The sequence below is a fragment of the Motacilla alba genome, chromosome 13 (assembly GCF_015832195.1).
Source record: "Motacilla alba alba isolate MOTALB_02 chromosome 13, Motacilla_alba_V1.0_pri, whole genome shotgun sequence".
Classification (NCBI taxonomy): domain Eukaryota; kingdom Metazoa; phylum Chordata; class Aves; order Passeriformes; family Motacillidae; genus Motacilla; species Motacilla alba.
In genome coordinates, this window is record NC_052028.1 from 15,044,774 (window position 1) to 15,069,372 (window position 24,599).

Sequence of the window (24,599 nt, forward strand, 5' to 3'; positions counted from 1 at the left end):
ATGATTTAGACACCTCAAGGCACAGAAGGCCTCTGTCCAGGACTCCCTGGAACAAAGCTGGGACAGTCACTCCTCCCATAGGAGGACATTTGTGCCTGTGACAGGGCGGGGGCAGTGCAGGCCCCCACCCCTAGACTAAAAACCGACATGTGATATGTACAGACCGACATATATAAATATACATCCAACCTGCAGCGCCGCTTGGGCACCGTGGAATGTGTCAGCAGAGCTGCTCCAGCCTGGCCTCGGCCCACGCTGGCACCATCCCTCCCTCCCTCCCACCCTGGGCCCGGGACAGGAGGGGCAGCAGCACCAGCACCATCCCAAGTGGCAGATTTGGAAGTGTCCGGGCTTGTGGCAGGGCTTGCCCATGGTCAGAGGCACCTCAACCCGAGTCGTGTGCGGCTGCCAGCCTTGGAATCATCCTCACAGTCTTCACATGCAGACGGATAAAACTGTAAACAAATCCACCTTGTGGGGCCACTGCGACCGTGTCCTTCAGGCTGGGCACTCGGGAGAGGCAAGGGGGTCCCAGGGGCTGGAGAACAAGCTGTGCTCTACAGCCGGGTGGGCTCTTCCTCGCTGTCGCTGCAGTTTCCACAACAGTCCTGAAGTCAGAAGGGCAAGGAGAGGGAGGAGGGAGGGAGAGAGGAGCACAGCAAGCAGAGGGTGAGCACGGTCACACAACCCAGCCTACAGCTGCCCTCTTGGCAGGGATGGGCCAGGTTCCCCCCCAGCCTGTGTGCAGGAAGGTTACATGGAGGCAAGGGGCAGGAGGGGACCCCCAGACTGCAGAGAACAGTCCAGCTGCATCTGGAGGTTCAGCCCCTGGCAGACAGACTGGTGAGCACACAGCTGGCTAGCTCAGAAGCTGTGAGGAAGCTGGGCTCGGGGACTGCAGCCACCCAGGGACACAAGCTCAGTGCCAGCACAGACGCTCGGCCCCGCTCAGGGCTCAGCTGGCCTCGAGAGCAGCTGAAGCCCTTTTTGCTGAAATGGGAGTCTGAGCATGGGGCAATGCCAAACCCTTCACAGTTTCTCAACCCTTCTGTGTGTCCCGGACATTCGGAGAGGAGTGAAAGAAACTTCCCAGAGCCCCCTGGGAGCAGAACTCCCAGCAGCGGCAGTGCAGGGGCAACTTTGGCTCAAGCTGAGGGCAAGGCCTCCCCCACAAAGGCAGCAAGAGCAGGGATGCTGGATTAGTGGCTCAGGGGGCAGTTAGAACAACAAGCAGGTTGTGCTCTGCCAGGGGAAGGGAACAGGCACTGAAGGGTAACACTCCTCTTTCCCAGATCTTGCCATGTCCGTGGGCCACCGGGTATTTCCCTGAGCAGAGCAGCCAGGAGTGACTGCTCACCTCTGGAAAGAGAAAACACGTGGGAAATCACAGCTCAACCCCTTCTACAAACAGCTGCCCATCCTCTGGCAGGTCCTGGCTGCCTGGGGAAGGGCTTGGTATCCCCAGAGCTGGCTCTGGCTAGGGCAGCCCACTGAACTGCAAAGCACAACTCAGAGCTTGCCAAGGAGCAGGAGTCAGCAGCAGGTGGCTGAGTGGGTCCAGAGCCAACCATGCTGGAGTCCTACAGCTGCACACAGCTGCTGAGAGGCAGCAGCCCAGGCTTTGCCAGGCCTGGAAAGAAGGCAAAGACTGTCCCGGGCAGAGGAAACAGGCAGACAAGCAAGACCACAGCAGCTGCAAGACATTTCTGTTCTCCTCATCCCTCAAAAGAGCTGCTCTCTGCCTGCCTCAAGATCTGGCAGAAGTGCTCTGGGGAGCCCACACAGCCCATTCCAAGAGCAAGGACTTGTTCATGGCTGGTATTATTCATGTCAGAAGGGAGATGATTAAATATTTTATAGTCTTCAGCATCCCTCTGCCTGGGTGATTCCAGCATGTTTAGCCAGGACACTCCTTTCCAGCCCCCTTGACTCCCCCAGCATGAGGAGTGCCAGCCAGAAAAGGGCTGGCTCCCTGCAGCCTTGCATGGGTGCCCCTGAAAATCCTAGGGTCTGGCCACCCAGTACTAGGGGAGACTGCTCGCTGCCCTCTCGTGCCCACCTGCCTGCCAGACCTGCCTGGCACAGGCAGGAGCAGGATCACTGTTGCTGGGAGACTGGCTGGGGGGGAAATGCTGGGCAAACCCTTACCTGTCTGCTGAACAAGCGCTGGAGTAACCCTTTTTTGGGCTGTGGAGAAGGCTGCCCTTTCCAGTCCAGGTCTGGGGGCACTGTGCCATCTGTGCTAAAGACATTCAGCTCCTTGAAACACTCTGTCTCGATCATCTGGAAGAAGGAAAAGAAGGCTGCAGCAACTGCCACGTGGAGCCCATCACCGAGGGCCCAGCAGAGCACAAGAGCAGGGGGACAGCACAGGGACACTGCCCTCAGCCATGGCGGGCACAAGCAGGAGCAAAGACCCACCTCGTTCTGCCAAGGAATGGGCACACTTCCTGTAGCAAACTTCTGGTAAAAGTCGTTGTCTGTGGGCTCCAGCTCCACCCCTTTCACCGTGGAGAACTGCTCGATGTCCAGCACATCCTTGCAGTAGATGGCCTGGGGCTATGCAGCACAAAGATTGCTCTAACGCCAGGCTCCACCTTGATGCCACCACCTCCAACAGTTGCTCATGGACTAAGCCAAGGCCACCTCTCCCTGCAGCCCAGAGCTTGCTGGACCTCTTTTCTGCCATGTCCAGGGAAGGGGATGGCCCCCATCTCCCCATGCCAGGGCTCCCTCTTCCCTTGAAAAGGTCAGGGACACACGGGCACTTACATCTGGCTTGAAGGGAGGGTCCAGCATGCCTGCTTCCAGCCTCCTGAAGTTGAGGTGCTTGAAGAGAGGGTGTTCCTTCACTTCCTTGGCCCCAGCTCCTCGGCACCCCAGGCGCTCCAAGGGGTCTTTGCACAGGAGCTGTGACACAAAGGAAATCAATGTCCTGGGTGGAGGGTGCTCTGTGCAGGAGCAGCCCTGGGCGCCTGCAGCGTGTTCTAGGGAGAGCACAGGCCTGCTAGGCAGCTGGGCAAGGAATGAAGGCACTTTGAATGCTTCTGTGCTGCCTTATCAGGAACAAGGGAAGCTGGCTGTCACCTCTGCAGGGAGCAGCCTGGTGTTCTGCTGCTGTATGCACAGGAGTGGTGGGAGTGAAGGGACAGGGCTGCACAGCCACACCATGGTGCAGAGTGAAGGGACAGGGCTGCACAGCCACACCATGGTGCAGAGAGTGAAGGGACAGGGCTGCACAGCCATACCATGGTGCAGAGAGTGAAGGGACAGGGCTGCACAGCCACACCATGGTGCAGAGAGTGAAGGGACAGGGCTGCACAGCCACACCGTGTGCAGAGAGTGAAGGGACAGGGCTGCACAGCTGTACCATGGTGCAGAGAGTGAAGGGACAGGGCTGCACAGCTGTACCATGGTGCAGAGTGAAGGGACAGGGCTGCACAGCCACACCATGGTGCAGAGAGTGAAGGGACAGGGCTGCACAGCCACACCATGGTGCAGAGTGAAGGGACAAGGCTGCACAGCCACACCATGGTGCAGAGAGTGAAGGGACAGGGCTGTACAGCCACACCATGGTGCAGAGAGTGAAGGGACAGGGCTGCACAGCCACACCATGGTGCAGAGAGTGAAGGGACAAGGCTGCACAGCCGTACCATGGTGCAGAGAGTGAAGGGACAGGGCTGCACAGCCACACCATGGTGCAGAGAGTGAAGGGACAGGGCTGCACAGCCACACCATGGTGCAGAGTGAAGGGACAGGGCTGCACAGCCGTACCATGGTGCAGAGAGTGAAGGGACAGGGCTGCACAGCCGTACCATGGTGCAGAGGGAGCGGGCGCAGGGCGAGAACTTCTCCGAGTACTCCTCCTGCACTTCCTTCACCAAGCGCTCCACCTCCTCCCTCTTGATCTTCTTCTTGCGCTGCTGGAAGGGGGACTGGCCCTCGATCATCTCGTACACCAGGCAGCCCAGAGCCCACCAGTCCGGGCTGAACGTGTAGCGCTCGTTCTTCACCACCTCCGGAGCTGCGGAGGAGCAGGGGTGAGGGGTGTGTGAGGGCAGGGAGAGCACATCTTTTGAGCCACTTTTTGCTTAAAGCAGGGTCACTTACCCATGTAGCCAACTGTCCCCACCCGGCCCTTGATTGTTTGGCCCTCTGGCACGTGCACAGCCAGTCCCAGGTCTGAGATACGGATGTGACCTGCATAGAGGAGGGGACAAGTTAACAGGAGAAAGTCAGGGGGCAGCATTTGAAGCTGCCAAAATAACCCTGATTCAAGCAGAGTAAGAAAAAACTCAGGCTCATGGCTCCTCTTGACCCTGCACTCACCATGGTCATCCAGTAATATGTTCTCTGGCTTCAGGTCCCTAGGATGAAAGGGACTTGATTAGAAGAAGCCTGTTATCAAAGCAAAGGACACCAGCAACAGCCACATCTCAACAAGTCACAGATAAGCAACTTCAGGATGCGATGCCCCTGCCTCAGGCACACAGATAACCTTCCCTTCACCCTCTGTCCCAAAGCTGACCCTGCAAGCTCTCCCCTCCTGGGCAGAGAGGTGGAACACAACAATCTTCAACCCTCTGCAGTGAGCCTGAGGATGCTTCCCTCCTTGCAGGTGCAGAACTCAGTATGGAGCAGGCCATGCAAGCGAGAAGGAGCAGAGGCTTCTCTGCTTATCCTGCCCCAGGGCAAGGAAGGACCAGAAGGGACTTCCTGGCCAGTGTTTAGCCATGCTATCCTAACACTGCATCACGCTCCTGTGAGTACAGTCAATCCACTTGTTTTCCCTCCTCCCCAGCTCTTGAGCATGTTGGGGCAGCCTACCCTCCTTTGTTCCAGTGTCAATACTGCCCAGGGAGCTCAGTGCCTGCCCTGAGACATTCACAGCACGATCACATCCTGTTCTTGGCGATCATTTACCAGCACAAGGAAGCCAAACTAAGGTCTCCCTTTCTCCCGCAAGATCAGCTTTCTGTTCCCAATTCCTCTCACTCAGCTCTGTGCTGCTTTCAAGCCTGAGCTTCTTTTGTTGAGCAGACAGACCCAGCTGGACTGGTGAGAGCAGCAGGAACGCTGCTGCAGGCCCTACAAGCTCTCCCAGCAGGGACCAGGCAGCACGCACCTGTACACTATCCTCTCCTGGTGCAAGTCCTCCAGGCCACAGCAGATCTCAGCAGCATAGAAAGCTGCCCGGGGCTCCTCGAAACCAGCCTCTCCCATGTGGTAGATATGGAACTTGAGGTCCCCTCCATTCATGAGGGTCAGCACTAGGCAGAGAGCATCTTTAGTTTCATATGCATAGGCTAAGCTCACCTGCAATTCAGGGCAGAAAGGCTGTTAGAAGACACAGCTGGAAGAGGGAGGTGCCCACACTCCCAGGGACACTTTGCCACCCAAGCAGCCACTCACAGGCTCAGGGCTGGGCCTTTGCCAGCAGAGGAGGAACTGTGTGAACCCAGGGAGGACATGGCAGTGCCCAGCAGTCCCAGCACAACCCCAGCTTTCCTTGGATAGGGAGGACACTTTCCCCCAAGCCAAAGGTGCTTCCCCCCACAGGCAGGCAGCACTCAACAGCAACACTGGGGCAGCATCTGATGAACCCTCTGCAAAGGGAGGCTCAGGCTTTCCACACCTCAGTGCACCAAGGCAGAGCTCCCAGTCACACAGCTCAGGGCTGGGCTTCTCCCCAGACCACTGTCTGGAGAGACAGCTCTCACTGTTTACTTGTGCCCCAAAAATCACAAAGGCACCTGAAACACCAGATGGGTGTTTGGGGCTGACTCTGGGGGCATTTACAGCATGTTGTGGAGGCAGTAAAGGTCCTGCCACACCCCAGCCTTGTGAGAGATGTGCAGCCACCAGGACCCTGCACCATGGGCAGAGCCTGCTCCTGCCTCTTCACAGCAGGTGAGGAGCACAGAGTGCCAGGCTGGCTGGTTGGAGGAAGAGTCCAGCATTGCAGCAAAGTGAGAGCAATTCCTATGTACTTACTACAAACCTACTGTTCACTTTTTCCAGGATCTGTTTTTCATTCAGGGCCATGGCTTCTCCCTTCCTCTTTTTGATCCTTTTCTTCTCCAGTTTCTTGCAGGCATACATCTTCCCTGTGGCACGCACTTGGCAGGCACACACCTGGAGGGAGGACAAGGCTCAGCACCCTCCCATTTCCAGAGTGGGGATCTAGGTTCTGCTCTCAGGAAGAGGCACAGGAAAGCAAAGAAGCCAATTGTCAAAGCAAAGACACAGTGACAGCTCCAGACGTTACAGAGAAGCAGGAGCCAGCTCTAATGCCTCAAACACCTTCAGCAGCACCATGACTGGTACCTAGGAAGACAGAAGGCCACTCCATAAACAGAAGGAAGCCTGGCAGGAAGTTTTCAGGAGTGCAGTTTGCCCTGCTGAGACACAGGGAACTGACCTGACTGCCCAGTTAGCACTAGGCACCACAGGACTCATGCTACCAGCCCCACACAGCACCTGCCACACCTCCAGCACCTGGACAGAGGTGAGCTCCTGCCTCTCAGGAAGAGCTGACAGGGCACACAAGGCCAGAAACACAGCCCAGCACAGAGCCCCACAGCCAGCAGCACCCGCCTCCAGGTGCTGGAGCAGCTGGTGGCACCCTGATGGCCAACCCAGGTCTGCCTCTGGCAGCAGGCAACAGTGGCTGCCTGGTACCCGGAACGCAGAGGAAACAGTGGTTACTCACCTCCCCAAAACCGCCCTTACCCAGCACACGGTACTGGCGGAAAGTGTTTTTGGTCACTGGCTGCCTGTGGGGGAAAGGAAACCAGAGTGAGATGAGAGCAATGAGACAGCTCCATGCCCTGGCCTGACAGACTGTGGCTCACCCCAAATTCCTGCTCAACCCAGCCTCAACCCAAGCAAGGCTGGGGCTGCTGCTGGTGCCAGTAAAGGGCCCTGAGGGGCAGCAAAGACCGGGCTCTTGGCTCCCACCAGGGCCCAGAATGGGAAGGAACCCCAGGGACGCCTCAGGCAGGCTGTGTGAGGAGGGTGCAGGTTTCCCAGGGGTGAGGGGAGCGTTACCGTTCCAGCCATTTCCACTGCAGGAAGCGGTTGAAGTACAGGCTGTCGAGGTAGTCGGCAAAGGGAGCCACGCTCAGGTAGTCGTGGATAAGCCTAGAAGAGAGCAGAGCCAGCACGGCTCCTGAGAGCTGGTCACAGCCCTGGAAAAAGCCAGCGGCCCCAGGAAGGAGGAGGTGAACAGCCCCAAAAGGCTTTGCCACCCCTCACCCAGCCTGGTGCGGAATCACCCACACAGCCCCGCTCCATGCTAAGCCTGGTGCAAAAGGAAGGTGCGTTGGAGGTACCACGGTGACAAATGCAGCACCCTGGGACCCGGCTGGCACTGCTAATTGTGGCCTCTTGGCATCAGCCAGGGCTGCAGGACAAAGGGGGACAATGGGACTCTGCAATTGCCCCCCTGTTCACAGGGCAAACGCGCACACAGGCTGTAATCAGCTGCTAGCAACATTCAGCACCAGGCGCTGAGCCGTTCACTGCCAGATGAATATCCAGCACAAAAGGCCACAGGGGATCCTGCTCCAACGAGCTAACTGCCTTGGAGAGCAGTGCCAGGGCTGCCTAGCGGAGTGAGGAGCCTTAGACACAGTGTCTAGACTGGAAACACGCATCAAGGAGAAGCGGATGGGCTCTCCCCTTTCAGAGCTTGCCAAGAGCAGGCAGGGCCCAGCCCGGAGGCTCTGCATTCAGACACGACACTGGTTACCACACACGGAGCTAACGCTCCCCAGAAGACTGCAGCAAACGTGTTGCCACAGCCCTGCACTCAGTTAGGCAACACACTCCAGCTACTGTGCAGGGAGGGGTGAGGCTGCAAGCCCGGCTTGCCCAAGAGCTTCCGCTTCACGCCCGGAGCCGGGACCTCGGCCACTGCTTCTGCGATGGGAACAGAGGTGACCTTAGACCCCTGCAGCAGCAGCCAGAGTAACCCAACCACAACAGCCACTGCTGCAGCAGGCACAGACTGCAGCTACGGGCTCAGCTCGGCAGGAGCCTACAAGATCCTGGCTCAACACTGGGAATAGCATCAGTACAGGACCTTCCCAAATGGCATCTCCAGCTGCGAGGACTGACAGAGGTTTTTGCAGCAGCTCGTGGCTCCCACAGCACAAGATACCCTTGTGCTTGCTTTCCTGGAGCTGGGCTGCAAACTGCTGGCCTAAAACTCCCCAGGCCCCAGCCTCATCACCAGCTCTCACTCTTCCAGAGGAAGGGACCACGGGGGACAAGGTGAGTCAGCTGCAGATCATCCCCGTGCCATGTGTGACCTGCAGGCACAGCCCAGCCCTCAACTTACTTAGTGCATTCCTTGAAGAGCTCCTTGGAAGGTTCCTGCTCCAGCCTCTCACAGCAGGCATCCACCAGTTGTGAGGGAACTTCAGGCACGTGGTCCTCACTCTGGGGACAAAGGGATGGAGTCAGACACAGGGAGCAGAGCACAAGGGTCCTGCTTTAGGGTCAGTGGGCAAAGCAGAGTGGCAGCTTGCGAGGTGGTGTGGTGGCTGAGCATGTTGCTGTGGCAGGACATGGGCAATGTCAGCTGTTGGCTTTCCAACTGTTCTACCCTTGCAGGCAGCAAACACAACCCTTTTACTCACGTTTGGCTTCAAGTACTTTTCAATCAGGTGCTGCCCGCATTCCTTCCTCTTCTCATCTGGAGCCACTTCGTACCCTGCCTGGAGAGAGCAGTGAGAGGGGCACTTCCAGCCAGAAACCCAGCCTTGCCACTGGGCAACAGCAGTGGAGCAGCAACACCCTCTGCCCTAAGTTTCCCATGCTTTCCTCGAAAACCAGACCTCCAGCAAACATCTCCCTAAGGAAAGGCCCAGCCCTATCCGGGCTCCAACCCCACAGGTTTTTCCTACAGGAAAACCCTATTGCCCAGAAGTACCTGCTGGAGCACCCGGCCAACCAGTTTGTGCCCAGGGTGTCAGGAACATGCCTGCCTCCCCCAGTGAAGCCTGATGGGCTTTGCTCTTACCACAGCATCCAGGAACTTGACGCAGCGTGAGAGCTCGGGGCGCGTCTCGCAGAACTGCCGGAAGAGCATGTGCCCAATGGGCTGCTTCTCGCACAGGCTGTGGTAGTCCCGCTCTGCAAACGAGGAGAAGGTCACCCTGCCAATCCCAAAGGAGCACTCCCAGCCCAGGCAGCGCTGGGGGTACTGTGATTCCTCAGCTGGGCTCTGACAGGTCACACCAACCTGAGACTCCCAGCAGAGTGAAGCGCACCCAGGGGGACAAGGGACATTGCTGAGGGTTTATTTTTCCCCTATGGAAGATGCTCCTCCCTGAAAGAGGATTGACCTGCTGCTCTGTTCAGCCTGAACCTCTTGTTCCTAGCAAAGGACCTCCATATCAGCTGCTTGCCTAAAGGCTCTCTTCTCTCTCCATAGAGATCGACCAACTACTCCAGACACACAACTTTCCTTGGGATGTGAGGAAGACACCAAGCTTATCTCAAGGCAGATCTTCCAGGCCAAGAGTTGTTCTGATGAATCCTTCAAACCACTTGTGTTCCCAAAGGCCCTGCTGGAAGCCAGAGCATCAAAATGGGAGGCACCATTCCCACAAATGCCTTGCTGATGTGCACACAGCACTCAGAACTCCCCTCTCCTTGGGACAGCCACTTGCTCGTACATCAACTCTTGCAGATTCCTCCTACCCCTCTCTGAACTCTGGCAGCCCACGCACAAACGCCTTTGACTACCCAGAGCACTTCCAGTCCTCTGCTTTCTTCCTCCCCTTCCACTCAGGAGATGTCTGATCCCAGGCCAGAGTGCATTTCTGTGACAGCCACTGCCACCAAGGGCTGCCTGCAGAGCAGATGTGCAGCCACCCAGGGGATCCCAGCGCTGGGTACTCCCAGCCTTCCCCTCCCTGCGCAGCAGCTTCTCCCGAGGAAGCCGTGGCTTCCTGAGGGTGCAGGGGAGTGCAGAGCCGGGCGGGCTGTGGCTGTGGTGGGGGAGGAGGTGGCCTCACCAGCTCCGCCGCACCAGCCGGTTTCCTTGTGTCTGCAGGGGAAGGAGTTCCCTTCAGCTGGGGAGGACCAGAATTTGCTGTCGGTGAGATCAGAAGCTTTCAGCTGCCCTGGTCGCTGCCCAGGCCCACACGAGGTTACTCCCTGTGGTTCGGGCACAAAAAGCTTGATTCTGCAATGGGCAACCAGCCCACCATGCCCACAGTCCTGCCAAGACTCTGGAATAGGAAAGAAACGCCTTTCCAGAAACTATGAGGTGAAAAGAGAGACACCCCAGCCAAAGAGTGCCCAAGCACAAGGAACGGGGTCATCTCTCCCATGGGAAAACCAAGAGAAACTGCTGCCACCTGGGTCAGAGCCCTTCTCACGCGCCTCACCGAGGGGAAGTGAGACAGGGGTGGTGACAGACAGTGGCTGAGAGGGACTTGCTTCCCAAATCTTCACAAGGTCACTGTCCTGGATAGCAGGACAGCAGGCACGAGCACCACCAGCACTCTCCGCTGGCAAACGGGTGAAGTTCAGTGCTGGAAAACATCATGACAGCCACAGGAAGGGTGGCTGCAGGCACAGGGTGCACAAAAGCTGAGGGAAAGCTCTGCTGAGGGCATTGCAAGTCAAAGAAGGGATTTGGATGGTCAAGATGGGAGCTGCAAGGAGAGCCCAAGTCAGAGCCCTGTTCAGCCCTCAGACCTTGCTCCAGAGAGGCAGCCAGCAGCAAATCCAAGGCTGGAGTCACCACACAGTCACTGGCTGTGAAGACAGCCCTGAGAGATGGTGCACGGGTTGTGTGGCAGAGGGAGGTGGGGACAGCCTGCACTGGGCTGCTGTGAACTTGAGGGTTACAGTGTGGATGAGTGAGGCTGAGGTTCTCCAAGTATTACAGTTCCATGGCGCCCAAAGGATTGCCAGGACTGGAAAACCTGGGCAGGACAGGACTGGGAATTTGAGCTGCAGAAACTTCCCAAAGCCATCCGTTTCAGTGACACCTGCTCTGAAACAAGGCCAGCTCCGTGCCACTCTCCAGCTGGCAGCTGAATCCAGATTGAAAACTTAAACAAGCTCTCCTCTTCCCAGGAAGCAAAGCACTTGCACCCTCTGTGCCCCAAAACAATTTCACATGATCTCAGGACCAAGCCTGCTGCACAAACAACATTAAAACCATGAAGAGTACAAAGTACAGAATGAAAATGACAGGCCAAGCCCAGCTCAACGCCAGTTCTCATCCACTCCACACAGCAAGAACCCACGTTTACTGCTTGAATGTTAGAAGCTGAGGTCTGTGGAGCTGAGCTGAATACAACCAGGGAGAACAGAGAACTTAGCAGGACCTTTGTTGTTTTTGCAAAGGCACCCCAGAGTGACACTCCAAACCTCTGCAGCATGGAGCAGGTCTGTTTGCACACAGAAGGTGATGTTCCCCTAGCAAAGCTCATCACAGCCTCGCAGGCGTGTGGCTACATCATCAGCCAATTACCTACCCATTATTTCTTCCCTACACTCTCAACTCCAAGAATCCTGGCTGGGATTTGCCCTGTTATGTGTCCCTGACACTCAGCTTGGGGTGCACAACTCCCAGCAAGCCCTGCATCTCACCCAGGGTTTGCCGAAGGTCCTCGCAGAGGCTGATGTGGGGGAACTGCAGCATCTGGCGCCATTTCTTGCTCTTGCCTTTCCTGTTTCCTCCACCACCTGCAGGGCACACAAAATCAATACCATGAGTCAGGAAGCAAAGGTGTCTGACTGCACCCTAAGCCTTGCCTCTAAGTCCAGGCAAGGAAAACAAGGCCGACGTGGTAACACCATCTCCTGGTGGGACCAAAGTGTTGGAGCCGTGATTGGAAACGGACAGACCAACCTCTGGCTGCTGAACAAATCCCAAACAAGAACCTGAAGACCCTTCATGATGGGAGAATCCCACCAGGGGCAGGAGTGTCCACAGCCACAGCAGTTCTGGCTCCCAGGCCTGTCCCCAGCACCTCGGCATAACTAATCACCCCTCCAGGCCATGCCTGGCTTGGTGTGAAACTCTCCCTGCTGCAGTAATGCCACCTACTCATTCCAGACTGATTGCTTACTCCAGGGAGGGGCTCTCACATGGAGGACTTGAAGCTGGGAGACAGGAATTCCTGCTCTAATCCTGGCTCCACAGACAACTCAGCTACACTGCCTGGGGCTCATCACTTCAGTTTCCCACCTCTGAAGTGGGGACACTCCCACCCTTCTCCAGAGATAAGCCAGCCTCAGAAAATCCAGATCCAAGAACCAGGTATTACTCCAGCTTCAGCTGCTGGAGTAAATGCCCAGTGCTGTAGGACAGGGTGGGAAAGCTTCTAGATAGACCAAAAAATTTACATCATAGCAAGCACTAAGTAGGGATTGCTGGGATCAGCCAACCTCCAGGGATTGCTTTCCCAGTGCCAAGGCACACAATTTCCCACCTCTGTTTGGAAATTCATTAAATCACCCTGCCAAAGTGGTCGGGCCAAGAGTTGGGCCCAAGGCCAGGCCTTCTGAAATCACACAGGGGTTGAACATAATTTATCAGCTCTTGAGAAACACTCTCATAACACCTTCCTCCACTGCAGATGCAGTTCAGCCCCAAACCCTAGACACAGCCCCCTGGCATCCAGCACCACAGGAGGCCCCGCGTGGACAGCCAGGTGGGATGGGGCCATCCCGGTCAGCCTCAGGTGGTGCCAGCTCCAGATCCCAGCCCCTGGCACACCCTGGGTCCCTGCACTGCATCTGCCCCGCAGCAGCAGCAGCTGGGCCGCACGATTGTACAAACTCAGGAAGGAAGTGACTCAAACTCAGGGCTGGAAGAAACCAGCGGCGCAGACACCTTCTTGTCAGCCACAACGGAGCGGATGGGGGCAGCGAAAAGAGGGCAGGGGAGGACAGGCCATCCTCACCCCCGGAGAGCTCAAGGAAAGGCCCCACAGCACCCGGAGGTTGCATTTCCTTGAGTTGTTTGCTTTGAAAGGAGGCTCCAGCGCCCTTCAAGCGCGGTTCTCCCCCGCCCTCGCAGCGCTGCCGACAGGCCAGCGGGGAGCTGGGCTCCTGCACAGCAACCTCCCTGCACCCCTGGCCTGGGGATGGGGCAAGGGGTGACCTGCCTCCACCCAGAGCTCAGCAGGAGCAAGCTTCAGGCCTGGGTGATGGATGAGAGCTGGTCTGTTGTCCCTCTGTCAAGGCAAAGCAGACAAGGATCCTTCCCTGGGCCAGACCAAACACAGGGCATGGTCGTGTTGTGGCAGCAGCTGAAGGTGGCTGTCACCAGCCCCACAGCACATTCCAGCTCAGCTCTGCACTCCCACACCAACCTAGGAAACTCCAAAAAGGCTGGGCTGGAGCTAAGAACCCAGCCCCATTGGTTATGGCCTGCAAAGGAGCTCTGTCCTGTCACAGAAGGTGTCTGGGCTTACCCCAGTGGCCACCACGGCCACTCAGCCACAGGTGGGAGAGCCACGGACAAGCACCATGGACACTTGTGGCTCTCACAGCCCAAGAACCACTTGGCACAAGTGTCACACTGGGCTGTTTCTGCCTGCAAACTGCCCGCTGCTGCTGAGGGAGAGGCACAGCAGAGCACCAGGAGCAGCAGCCATTCAGCACCTCGTGCCGCATCAGTGCCAAAACTCCGTTCCCCAAGGGCACCACAGGAGCCAGTCTCCGGGTCACTCCGTGTGAAGCTGGGCCCCGTGCCTGCAGGTCACAAACCCTGCTGCTTGCTTTTGAACCAAACCTTGCCATTATGAACCCGAACGTCATGGTCCACCGCGGTCACTGTGCCAGGAGTACTTACACTTAGCCTGCTTTTCAAGCAGCTTGGAAATGTTTCTGCCCGTGCAAATTTAATTTCGCTGCTTTTTGCTCCCACAAATCTAATCTCCAAAGCCCTCTAACTGGATTTCAGCGGGTCTCTCAGGCTCCAGGATGGCTCGGTCCGGCCAACTGCACACCACGGGGCAGGGGGGACTGCGCTTCCCCACCACACATGTGATTTAATGAACTCATCGATGCACAGCGAATCTTCTGTGCAAAGGACCAGGTTCCTGAGCGAGACTTCCCATCCCCTCCTGAGGCTGCTCCACGCAGCTCCCCTGCATCTTCAGGACAGCCGGGCTGCATCCCACACGGGGGGCTGGAATTCAGCTCGGCCCTGGAGCAGGGGGAGCCCCGGGAGCCCCGCAGAGGGGACAGAGCCCCTGAGCCTCGCAGAGGGGACAGAGCCCCGGGAGCCCCGCAGAGGGGACAGAGCCCCTGAGCCTCGCAGAGGGGACAGAGCCCCGGGAGCCCCGCAGAGGGAACGGAGCCCAGGGAGTCCCGCAAATGGGACAGAGCCCCTGAGCCCCGCAGACGGGGGCAGAGCCCCGGGAGCCCCGCAGACGGGGACAGAGCCCCGGGAGCCCCGCAGAGGGGACAGAGCCCCGGGAGCCCCGCAGACGGGGCCGGGGCTGCCGTGAAGGCGGCGGACGGGTGGGGCTCCCCGCCGCAGTTTCGGGATCGGCCCGTGTGTAGGAAGCAGCAGTTTACCGGACTGAAATCAACTTTTTTTTTTTTTCCTCCTACGGCACCCAAAGCTGCCTCTGCTCTGAGCCGGAGCTGAAGCAGCCCCTGGAGCGGGCGAGGCGGGACGCGGATGGGGCGATCTGCACCGGCGAGGCGGCGAGGCCGCCCGGGACGGAGCTCAGCACCCCCGGAGCGAGCACAGCACCGGGAACCCCCGCGCCGGACGGGGGGAGCCGAATGCCCGCGCCCGGCCCGCGCCGCCACCTCCCCGCTCCCCGCCAAGGCCGCGATGCCCCGGGAGGGACCGCCCCGGCCGAGCCCCGGGGCGGCACCACCGGGGCCCGCAGCCCGGGCCTGCCGCCCCGCCAGCTCCGGTGCCCGGCGGCGCTCACCTTCGCGGGCCTTGAGCAGGACGGTGTTGGCGACGATGTTCTCCAGCTCCATGGGCCCGCGGGCGCCGCCGCCTCCCGCCGGCTCCGCTCCCCGCGCTCGGCCCGCGCCCGCCGCCCCCCGCCCGCCGCCGCGCCCCGCCCCCCGCGCCCCGCCCGGCCAATGCCTGCCCTCGCTCCTCCCGCGCCGCGCTCCCATTGGTTCTCCCCCTCAGGAAGCCCCGCCCCCTCCGCAGCGCCACCGCCCTCCAGTTGGACCTGCGAGGTGCGGCGGGTGGGGCGGGGCCAGAGCCGTGACGTCCTCCGGCGGCCATCGGCGAAGCGCTGCCGGGACGAGGGGGCGGGCGGTGATTGGACGGCGAGATGTCACTCAGGGCGCGCCGCGAATGGATTGGCAGCGAGTCAAGGACGCCCACACCGCGAGTCCCGCCTTCCGCGTCATCTGATTTGGTATAGAGCTGCCACTCAGCGGAAGAAAGAGTCGTGATAGGTCGGTCTATGGTGGGTGGGGCCGAATGTTGGTGTATAAATAAGCTCCGGGGCTCGAGGCGCCCCGGAGTTGGCGGTGTCCCGGTGCGGGTCCCGGTTTTGGTTCCCGTCCCTCGGGCGGGACTGTCTGCGCGGCGTCCTGGGCTCTCCTGGCCGAACCAGTTCCGTGTCCAGGGGAGCCTCCCCACCTTCGCAGTCTCAGTTTACTCCAAGCAGCCGCGCGTGTTTCCCCGGTGTCTCGGTCCATCCCGGTGGCGGGGTGCGTGACCCAAGCCCCGGTGCCCCGTTTCCGTGGTCACCGCTGCTGTGGAGGTTTGCGTTTTGTCATCCCCCAGTGCAGCTGTCCCTGACAGCTCATGTGCCGTTCTGCTGTTTGAGCTCCCGCCAGTTTCTTTCCACCAATTATTCTCTCTAAAAGCCTTTTTTTTTTTTAATTTATACCAAAATTAGTTGTCCTGTCTGAATTAAAGCTGTGGTATGGGAACCTCTCCCTGCCTGATCCCCAGCAAACCTGGTTTCCCTGCAGAGCTGGCCTGCACTCGAGCACCCCTCGCTGACCTGTCAGCCCCTCACTCACCCACCCATCTCCTGGGCACAAAACCACTCACTAATCTTCTTAAACCGAGTGGTGTCTGCCCTGCTTTGTGCTGCTCCTGGCTTTGGGGTGAGGACATCACCTCTGCCTTCCCACAGCTCCTGTCCCTTGCTCCAGCCCACGGGGGATGTCTCCAGGCTGCCCCAGGTGTGAGGCTGGTGCTGCCAGGGCATGGAGGAGATGATGGGCAGGTCCCTCCCCTGGTGTCTGTCAGTGGCAGCCTGGGCCCATGGCAGGACAGATTTTGGGCTCATGTCCTCAGGCTGTAGCGAGGGTGATAATAACACAAATTACTCCAAGCACTCACTGTCCGTGCAGTCAGTGCTGCCTGTGGCTGCTGTGCCCTTCAGCAGCCACTGCAAATCAGATGTCACATCTCCAGGGTACGAATCTGCAGTGATTAGGAGGAGGAGGAGGAGGAGGATCCTTTGCCCTGCCACACCTTGGGGGTAATCTCTCTGTCACTCTGCCTGGAGGGATGAGCTCATGGTGTGAGAGCTCCTCTTTTAGAGCTGCTTTCCTCCCAAAGCTGCCACATATTTATTTTGAACTTCAAATGAGATGACTCTGTTTTCATTCACATTTCCAGCATTAACCCCATGGCTGCTATTTTCTGTTTCCTCCCACCTGGCATTCTGCAGCACCGTTCCCATCACTGACAAGGCTCATGGACAACGGGAGGCTGCTGGAGCAGCACCAGTGTCCAGAGCATCCTGATGTCCCCGACAGACCCAGCAGCAGCTCAGGTGGTGGAGCTGCCACTCTGCTTTTCAGCGCTGTGGAGGGGAGCTGTGTGCTCACGCCCGGGAGGATGGGCAGTGCCTGGTACCCTGGTGGCACCAGGGTGTGTGGCCAGGGCACTGTGGGGCCCTGGGGTGCTGACACAGGGCTGGTGCCCCCTGGGAGAGCTGGCCTGGCCGTGTCCCCACTAGTTGCCCTCATCTGAGTATTTTTAGCAGCAAAATGTTGTTTGGTTGTGAGAAGGAGAAGGGCGGCTGTGGGAGGGGAAGCTGGGTGGCAGCGATAGGGCAGCTCCTTCCGCAGGCACTGCCCGTGCAGCTCCAAGGGTCAGCACTGGGACCCATCCTAACCTGATCCCACTGGGAACCTCTGCTGGCTCCAAAACCCACTCCATGGCCTCCCCACATGGGGCCAGCAGGCACAGTGATGGCCCAGGGATCCTCACTGCTGTGAGTGCCCCCATCCCATCCAGCCCCCCCAGAGCCCAGCTCAGCTGCACCCACCCTGGCAGGGGCTGGGGGGCCTGGCGGGGGCCAGTGTTCCTTGAGCTCCAGCTCCCAGGCGCCAGCAGCTGTTTTTAGCCCAGAGAAAGTCCAATGTTTTGAGATTTTCTATTTTGAGCAGCAAAGCTGAAGAAGTGGAGCAGCCCCTGACCTCCGGGTGTCTGTGCAGAGCAAGGCAGGCAGCCAGGCAGGGTGGGTGTGGGGCGGTTTCTGCCCCCCAAGGGGGATGTGGTTGTCCCTGGGTCTTCTCCCCACAGCTGCCTCCGTGGCCTCTTGCACGTCAGGCTGTGCTGGAGCCTGTTCCCATGCGATCCCATCTCTGACACTCTCCCAAGGGAGAACTGCCTTTCTGGCTCTGGGATGTCATTCCTCCTTTCCCTCCTGCAGCAAGATCCCAGGACAGTCCCCGAGCAGGATGTGGGGTGTTCCACGCCAGACCTGCCACCCTCGCACCCCGCTGTGGGTGCCCTCACAGAGCCCCCATGACACAGCACAGCTGGCATGTTCCCAGAGGGGACACAGAGGCACAGAGCTCTCGGACTGAGCTGCTGTGGTGGCACAGCCAGCTCAGTCCAGTGCTGGTGACGCTGCCACGGGGAGCGTTTTGCCTCCTCACAGCAGCCATGGGTCCATCCCCTACACTCTGGGGGACACAGACATTCATCTGAGAGCGGGGAGGGCTGGTACTCACTGAAGCTGCCACAGCAAGTTGTCACCACCACTGCTGCAAGGCATACGCGTGGGGTGATGCGGGTGACAAAAGGTGCTGGCGGTTGGTGCCACTTTCTGAGCTCCCTGGAGGCAGACGCCAGCCCCAGGCACCGGATCTGGTCTCGTTTTATTCAATCCTGCATTTCCAGAAGCACCTCAAGCTGCATGCTGGCACTGTCGTCCAGGGTCTGTGGTGGGGCCAGGTGCTGTGAACGCTGAGCAGGGCTGGGGGCCACGTCCCTAGTGTCCCAAAATAGGTCCCTAAGTGCGGTGCCAGTGGGGGACGGCGAGGAGCCGGCGGAAGGCAGCGCGGAAGTCCCGGTTGAAGAGGGTGTAGATGAGGGGGTTGATGCTGCTGTTGCAGTAGCCAATCCAGAAGAAGAAGTTGAAGAGGGGCTTGGAGACGTGGCAGCCCTGCCCACAGAGAGCCCCCAGGCTGTAGGTGAAGAAGAAGGGGAACCAGCACAGCACGAAGGCGCCCATCACCACAGCCAGCACCACAGTGAAGCGCCGCTCCCTCGCCCTCACCAGCCGCCGACGGCACAGCAACACGCTCTGGTGCTGGCTCCGGCGGTGCCATCTCAGCATCCCAACGCCCGACACCTTCCCGTCGCTGCTGGCGGGGCGCGGGGAGCGGGCAGCGAGCAGGGCGGCCGTCCGCCGGGCCGTCAGGCGGTAGATGCGGCAGTACACGGCCACCATGACGAGGCAGGGGACGAAGAAGGAGGCGGCGCAGGAGGCCAGCACGTACCAGGTCTCCTGGCTCAGCTGGCACTCCCGCCCGCCCGGCCGTGGCCGCAGGAGCGGTGGCAGTGCCACCAGGGCCGCCGCCGCCCAGACCGCCCCGATCATGGCCCTCACGCGGCGCGGGCTGCGGCGCAGGTTGAGCCGTGCCGCCCGTGTGACGGCCCAGTAGCGGTCGAGGCTGATGGCACAGAGGTGCCCGATGGACGCGGTGCAGAGCAGCACGTCCAGCGCCAGGTACAGGCTGCACCACAGCCCGCCAAAGTACCAGTAGCCCATCACCTCGTTGGCCAGCGAGAAGGGCAGGACGAGGACGGCCACCAGGATGTCTGCCGAGGCCAGGGACACGAGGAAGAGGTTCTGTGGGGCTTGCAGGGCCCGGCTGGTGGAGATGGCCACCACCACCAGAGCGTTGCCCACCAGCGTGGCCAGCAGGACGGCCAGGGCTGCCAGCAAGATGAGCCCCGTGGCTGCGGGTGAGTGTGGGGCACTGCCAGCGCCGCTGCCGTTACCGGAGGTGTTGGGAAGGGCGCTGGCTGGCTCCATGCTGGCCCGGCCCCTCAAGCAGATGAAGCCCCATGGGGCTTTCCCCCACCCTGCTCACCGGTCCCGAAGCGGCTGCGGGCGCAGTCCCAGCATCGCTGAGTCCCCAGGGGCTCTCCCGGCTGCCACCGCTCCTGCACTGACCCGGTCTGGTGGCGAGGTCGTCCTGGCCCAGCGGTTGCCCGGCAGGGCACGCAGGACAGCAGCGGTGCAGGGAACACCGAGAGGCTCCCACGGCAGCGCTGCTGGCTCTGCTGGTCCCAGTCCGGAGGAGGGCGGGCGGGAAGGAGGGAGGGAGGGAAGGGTGGGCCGATATCACTGGCAGGAACCCAAACATCTGTGGGCAGTGGGAGAAGCTGTTATTGCCACTTAAAGGGCTCCCTTCAGGGTGACCACGGCAGGAGGGCTCCAGCCACGGGTGCCAGGGTGCCTGGTGGTGCAGGGGCACTGCCCAACCACGCCGAGTCACCATCCTGCTGATCCCAACTCAGCAGCACCGCAGGAGCTCAGGACCTTGCTTGGCTGTCCCGAGCTGTGCCTCGATCACTGATGTGCTGCTGTAGCACACAGTGGGGCACCAGGGACCCTGCCAGCTCAGCCCTTCGGGGGTGAGGCGGGGAGAAGAAGATGCTGCCTGTGACAGCTCAGTACAGGTGGCTACAGAGCTCGGGGTTTAGCTGTGGCATCATCACCATGTGCCCCACAGTGAGTGTTTGGTGTGTCCCCAGCAGCAGCTGGGCTGAGCAGTGATGCTGTGAGGGGTACCTGTGACAGCAGGGTTTGCAGAGGGAGGACCCAAAGAGACACACACAGGGGTGTCAGCGCTCCCCCTTTATTAGACACCAGCCAAGCAGGGATGGTGGGCACCAGCGGCCGCAGGAGCAGCAGCCCGGGTGTGCGCTGCCAGCTAGAGCCGCGTGGCACCGTGCGGGAGCGGGCGAGGGGAGCCCACCCGCGTGCTGGGGCTGGGCATCTCCTCGGGGTAGGAGAGGGCAGGGTTGTCCAGCCCCAGCCTGGCCTTGTCTCTGGGAGCACCCTCGGGCTCTTCCCAGCCCTCGGGGCTGCGGCAGCGGTCCGTGCAGCACAGCGTGGCCTGGGTGATGACACGGTCGAGGGGCTGCAGCGAGTGCATCCAGGCGGGGAGGAAGTCCCAGGTCTGCAGCCACTTGGGCAGGCGCCCGGGGCTGTGCGCCTGCAGGGCGTTCACCAGCCCCACGAAGAAGAGGAGGCCGAGGAAGGGCGCGCCCACCCCCACCAGCGCCCGCCAGCCCGCCATGGAGATGCCGAAGATGAGGGAGGGCAGCAGGAGGAAGCAGATGATGAGGTACAGCACGGCAAACCAGCGGTACTTGGCCGTGCGCTCGCCCAGCGCCTTGGCCATGCGGATGGGCAGGCGGGTGAAGGGCAGTGGGTACCACAGCAGGATGCCCGAGATGTTGAAGAAGAAGTGGCACAGAGCAATCTGCAAGGATGGCATCCCCATCAGGCTGGGCTTCCCCCAGCCCCTGCCCTGCCTGGTGACCCCGTCCAGCCCAGCCACAGCCCTGAGCTGACTGTACCTGGAAGGAGCTGGCCAGCTTGTCCCCCGGGCTGGCCAGGGCAGCCAGGATGGCAGTGGTGGTGGTGCCAATGTTGGAGCCCAGGGTCAGTGGGTAGGCGCGCTCAATGCTGATCACCCCCAGGCCTGTGGGAGGGGCACCCTGTCACTCCTGGCAGTGCCATCCCCATGCTCTCCCAGGGAGGCACAGCTCCTTTTGTCCCTCTGAGTGCTTTAGCACCCGCGGTCCAGGGGATGGCGCGTGGCAGGGGATGAGGAGTGGCTGGGACTCACCGATCAGGGGTGTGATGGCCGAGGTGAAGACAGAGCTGCTCTGCACCACGAAGGTCATCCCAGCACCCACCACCATGGCGAAGTAGCCGGTGAGCCAGCTGAGCGGGTGTGGGAGGTCTGCCACGGCATGGCCACAGGCATGGACACAAACAGGGACATGGCCACGGCCACATCAGGGCTGGGGTCAGGGGCAGCCAGGGACAGGTCTGAGGATGGCAGGTGGAGATGGGCATGGGTGGCCATGTGGTCCCCATCCTACTCACCAGTGTTGATGACCTTCTGGATGGCTTTGGCCACCTGCCCCTTGAGCAGGGAGTTGAGGAGTTTGACCAGGAGGATGAGGCAGGTGCAGAGCACGACAAGGGACCCGGCCAGCAGCACCAGCCCCACGGCCAGGTCAGGCAGTGGTGTGTCGGTGAAGAGGTGCTCACCTGCCCCACAGCACGGCTGGACAAGGGGCTGGGGCTGGCCCGGCCCCGCTCACAAACCTGCCCCCACAGGCAGCCCCACACCTGGACCCCAGTGCAGCGTCTCCCAGCCCTGCCCCACATCATGACTCCAGCACTTCTCCATCACACATACAACCCCCAGCCCCACTTGCACCTCCCCAGCCCCATGCCCTGTGCCCCAGCCCTGCCCAAGCCCTCCACACCCACTCACACTTCTTCCTGGTGACGTTGTGAAGGACCTCAATGCCCTTAGTGCTGCAGTGGCCGGGGGATGTGCAGTTTGGGGCGGGCCCAAGCCCCACAGTGGCCATCTGCAGGGAGAAGGTGGGCTACAGCTGGCTCCAGTGTCCTCCTCCAGCCCTTGCCCACCACCCATCCTCTGTGGGAGTGCTTGGTGGCCCCAGCAGGGCCACGGTCCCCTCACCTGTGGGGTTGCAGGTCCACACCAGACGCGGATGAGGCTCCGGTTGCGCAGGCTCTCGTCCCCTGTCGCGATGCCCGTGATCACAGACTTGTCCAGCTGCAACAACACGCATGTTGGAGAGGGCACCTGGGGGCTAAAAGCACCCTCAGGCTGGGGACATCTCCACTGGCATGGGGACACCACTGCCCGCCTGGGGACACTTGGATACAGCTGCCATCAAAGGGACACCAGTGCTGAGAAAACCACTGCCAGCCTGGGGCATACCACGCTGGCATACATAACAGCTGAGGAGACCTGGATGATGAGCTTTGTGAAGGGCTCTGTGATGATCTTCAGCAGGTCAGGGGCATCTTTCCCGCTGCGGATGTTGAAGGTGGCCACAACCAGGCGGGTGACGTGGTGCAGGTACCCACTGACCACCTCCAGTGGCAGCAGCACCAGCACTGACAGCCAGTTGAAGCAGTCGTGCACCGTGGCACCAGCGAAGGCCCTGTGCAGAATGAAGGAGCCTGTTGGTATGAGGTGGCCCTGAGGAACAGCCCCCAGCCCCAGAAGTGTCCTCTGACCCATCCAGCTCTCACCGTTTGAACTCGCTGCGGTCGCCAGCCTGCATGAGGGCCACGATGGTGTTGGTGACCGAGGTGCCGATGTTGGAGCCCATGATGATGGGGATGGCGGAGCGCACCTCCAGCACTGGAGACAGAGAGACCTGCTAGCCTTGCGTGGCCCGGCGCAGGGTGACCCCATCCAACCATCCTCTCCCTCAGCCTCAAGTCCCCAGCAGCCTCATGGGCACACTCACACCCTGAGGAGACCATGCTGACGATGATGGAGGTGGATGTGGAGGAGCTCTGCACCAGCACGGTCACCAGAATGCCCACCACCAGCCCAGCCACTGGGTTGGAGAGGATGGCGTTGTCCTTGAAGATGTCCCCCGCCACCTTACCTGTAAGGGAATGTGAGTGCAGGCTGCTGGCACTGCCAATGCCACCAGGTTCCCAGGCATCCCTGCCACCCTACTACCTCCAGCCAGCTGGAAGGCAGAGCTGAGCACGTCCAGAGAGCACACGAAGAGGTACAGGAACCCAAACATCAGGGGCACCTTTAGAAGGGAGACACAGAAGGACTGGACCCTGGCCCAGCACCCGAGCTCTGTGCAAGACAAGAGAGAGTGTTAAACTCCTGCTATGTCGTGGCCCTGGCTCCCCTGGCTCCTACAGCCTTATGCCACTCTCATGGCTCCTGGCAGCCCAGGGCTCATGTCCCTAGCTATGCCACCCGTCCCAGGGTCCCCTCCATCTCCTCCCACCCTGGAGTGCCTTGTGCCAGCTGTCCTATTGTCCCTCAGCTCTTCTCACATCACCCAAGGACACTGAGGGTCTCTCCACCAGCACTCCCCTCCCAACCTGGCACCCCACAGTCCTGGCACCCCAAGTGCCCCAGGTGCCTCTCTCAGATCTCTGCGGTGTTCCCCAGCCAGGTGCTGTGAGACCCTCAACTCCCGTGGGTCTCACCTGGCCTCTGCAGCTCGTCCAAGCCCAGCCGGTGCCCCTGCCAGGAGAGCGCGTCCAGCTCGTACCGCTCGCGGCCCTCGCGCAGGCGGCCCGGGGAGCCGGGGCAGGGGAAGCCATGCTCAGGGCAGGGCACAGCGCTGACCGTGAAGGGGCAGCTGTGGGCACCCGGCAGCTGGTGCAGAGCTGGGGAGAGACGGCACCTACGTTACAGCCTTGTCCTGGCAGGGACCTCCCTGCAGAGGAGAGCCCAGCACTGCCTGGGCCAGTGTCTGGCCAGAAGCAGAGCTGAGGAAGAGGAAGAGGAAGAGGAAGAGGAAGAGGAAGAGGAAGAGGAAGAGGAAGAGGAAGAGGAGGAGGAGGAGGGCTGGGGGCACCTACCTTGGGGGCTGGGGCAATAGGCAAACTGTGGCCCGTGCACAACCCTTCCTCCCCGCACCGGGCAGCGGCCGGGCAGGACTGGGCTCTCCGTCCGGTAGGGCAGCATCGCTCCTGCTGAGGCAGAGCAGAGGTGGCTGCGTGTCACCACAGCTGTGCTGCACCAGCTGCCGCGTCCCCCCAGATCCCTGCAGCGCTGGCACCACTGAGGAGCACCATCCCATCATCTGTTGGTCCCCTGGGCCACCAGCTGCTGCTGTGCCACCCCAGCGAGCTCCCAAAGGGCAGGCAGAAAGGGGACTCCTCCTGCCCAGGGCCCAGCTCACCTGGGGCTGGCCGGGCACTCAGGGCAGTGCCACTTCCACATGCCACATCCACGCGTCCCTCCAGCGAAGTGGCCCGCGGGGCACCACGGCCCTTTATACACACGCCAAGAGCAAAGTCTAAGGAGCCCCGTGTCGCCCCTCGCCTCCGCTCCTGCTCACCTCCTCCCCAGAAATTCCTGCAGTTAATGGGTAACCCCCACCACATCCCGCTCAGCTGTGGCCGCGGGCCGGGATGGGGCACGTGCCCCCGGGGTACCGCGGCCCCGGCGCTCCCGGGTCGGGGTGAGCAGCAGCCGCTGCGGTGATGAGCAGAGCCGGGGCGCTGCTGGAGCCCAGTGCCCGAGAGGAGATGCTGGAGGAGCCTCAGCTCTCCGTCGCTTGGTGCCAGGTGGTTCATCCACTGCACGAGAGGAAGAGGAGGAGGAGG

General features: G+C 60.6%; 3 protein-coding genes across 6 annotated transcripts; all 3 read right to left on the reverse strand.

The window, feature by feature from the left end:
• Positions 1 to 474: 474 nt before the first annotated feature.
• On the reverse strand, positions 475 to 15,049 carry GRK6 (G protein-coupled receptor kinase 6). 2 transcript variants are annotated; one of them, XM_038150265.1, is made up of 16 exons: positions 14,931 to 15,049; positions 11,620 to 11,715; positions 9,029 to 9,141; positions 8,646 to 8,723; positions 8,345 to 8,445; positions 7,051 to 7,143; positions 6,713 to 6,776; positions 5,995 to 6,135; positions 5,126 to 5,316; positions 4,330 to 4,367; positions 4,111 to 4,200; positions 3,816 to 4,024; positions 2,773 to 2,910; positions 2,422 to 2,559; positions 2,149 to 2,283; positions 475 to 608 (listed from the first exon to the last, which is right to left on the reverse strand). In XM_038150265.1, exons 1-16 carry the CDS (start codon positions 14,980 to 14,982, stop codon positions 558 to 560), a joined length of 1,728 nt encoding a protein of 575 aa, XP_038006193.1. In that variant the 5' UTR covers positions 14,983 to 15,049; the 3' UTR covers positions 475 to 557. The 2 variants fall into 2 exon arrangements, with proteins under 2 accessions (XP_038006193.1, XP_038006194.1); XM_038150266.1 differs by lacking the exon at positions 475 to 608 and adding an exon at positions 1,225 to 1,359.
• A 2,693-nt stretch (positions 15,050 to 17,742) lies between these two features.
• On the reverse strand, positions 17,743 to 19,537 carry LOC119706440 (alpha-2C adrenergic receptor-like). The gene has a single exon (XM_038150158.1). The coding sequence runs from the start codon at positions 19,254 to 19,256 to the stop codon at positions 18,228 to 18,230; it is 1,029 nt and encodes a 342-aa protein (XP_038006086.1). The 5' UTR covers positions 19,257 to 19,537; the 3' UTR covers positions 17,743 to 18,227.
• Positions 19,538 to 20,070: 533 nt separating this feature from the next.
• Positions 20,071 to 24,392, reverse strand: SLC34A1 (solute carrier family 34 member 1). 3 transcript variants are annotated; one of them, XM_038150519.1, is made up of 13 exons: positions 24,173 to 24,392; positions 23,850 to 23,960; positions 23,472 to 23,654; positions 22,981 to 23,109; positions 22,760 to 22,903; positions 22,539 to 22,650; positions 22,252 to 22,447; positions 21,958 to 22,053; positions 21,745 to 21,847; positions 21,348 to 21,515; positions 21,085 to 21,201; positions 20,813 to 20,937; positions 20,071 to 20,715 (listed from the first exon to the last, which is right to left on the reverse strand). In XM_038150519.1, exons 1-13 carry the CDS (start codon positions 24,375 to 24,377, stop codon positions 20,161 to 20,163), a joined length of 2,244 nt encoding a protein of 747 aa, XP_038006447.1. In that variant the 5' UTR covers positions 24,378 to 24,392; the 3' UTR covers positions 20,071 to 20,160. The 3 variants fall into 3 exon arrangements, with proteins under 3 accessions (XP_038006447.1, XP_038006446.1, XP_038006445.1); XM_038150518.1 differs by having other exon boundaries at positions 21,745 to 21,844; positions 23,850 to 23,963; XM_038150517.1 differs by having other exon boundaries at positions 23,850 to 23,963.
• Positions 24,393 to 24,599: the final 207 nt, after the last annotated feature.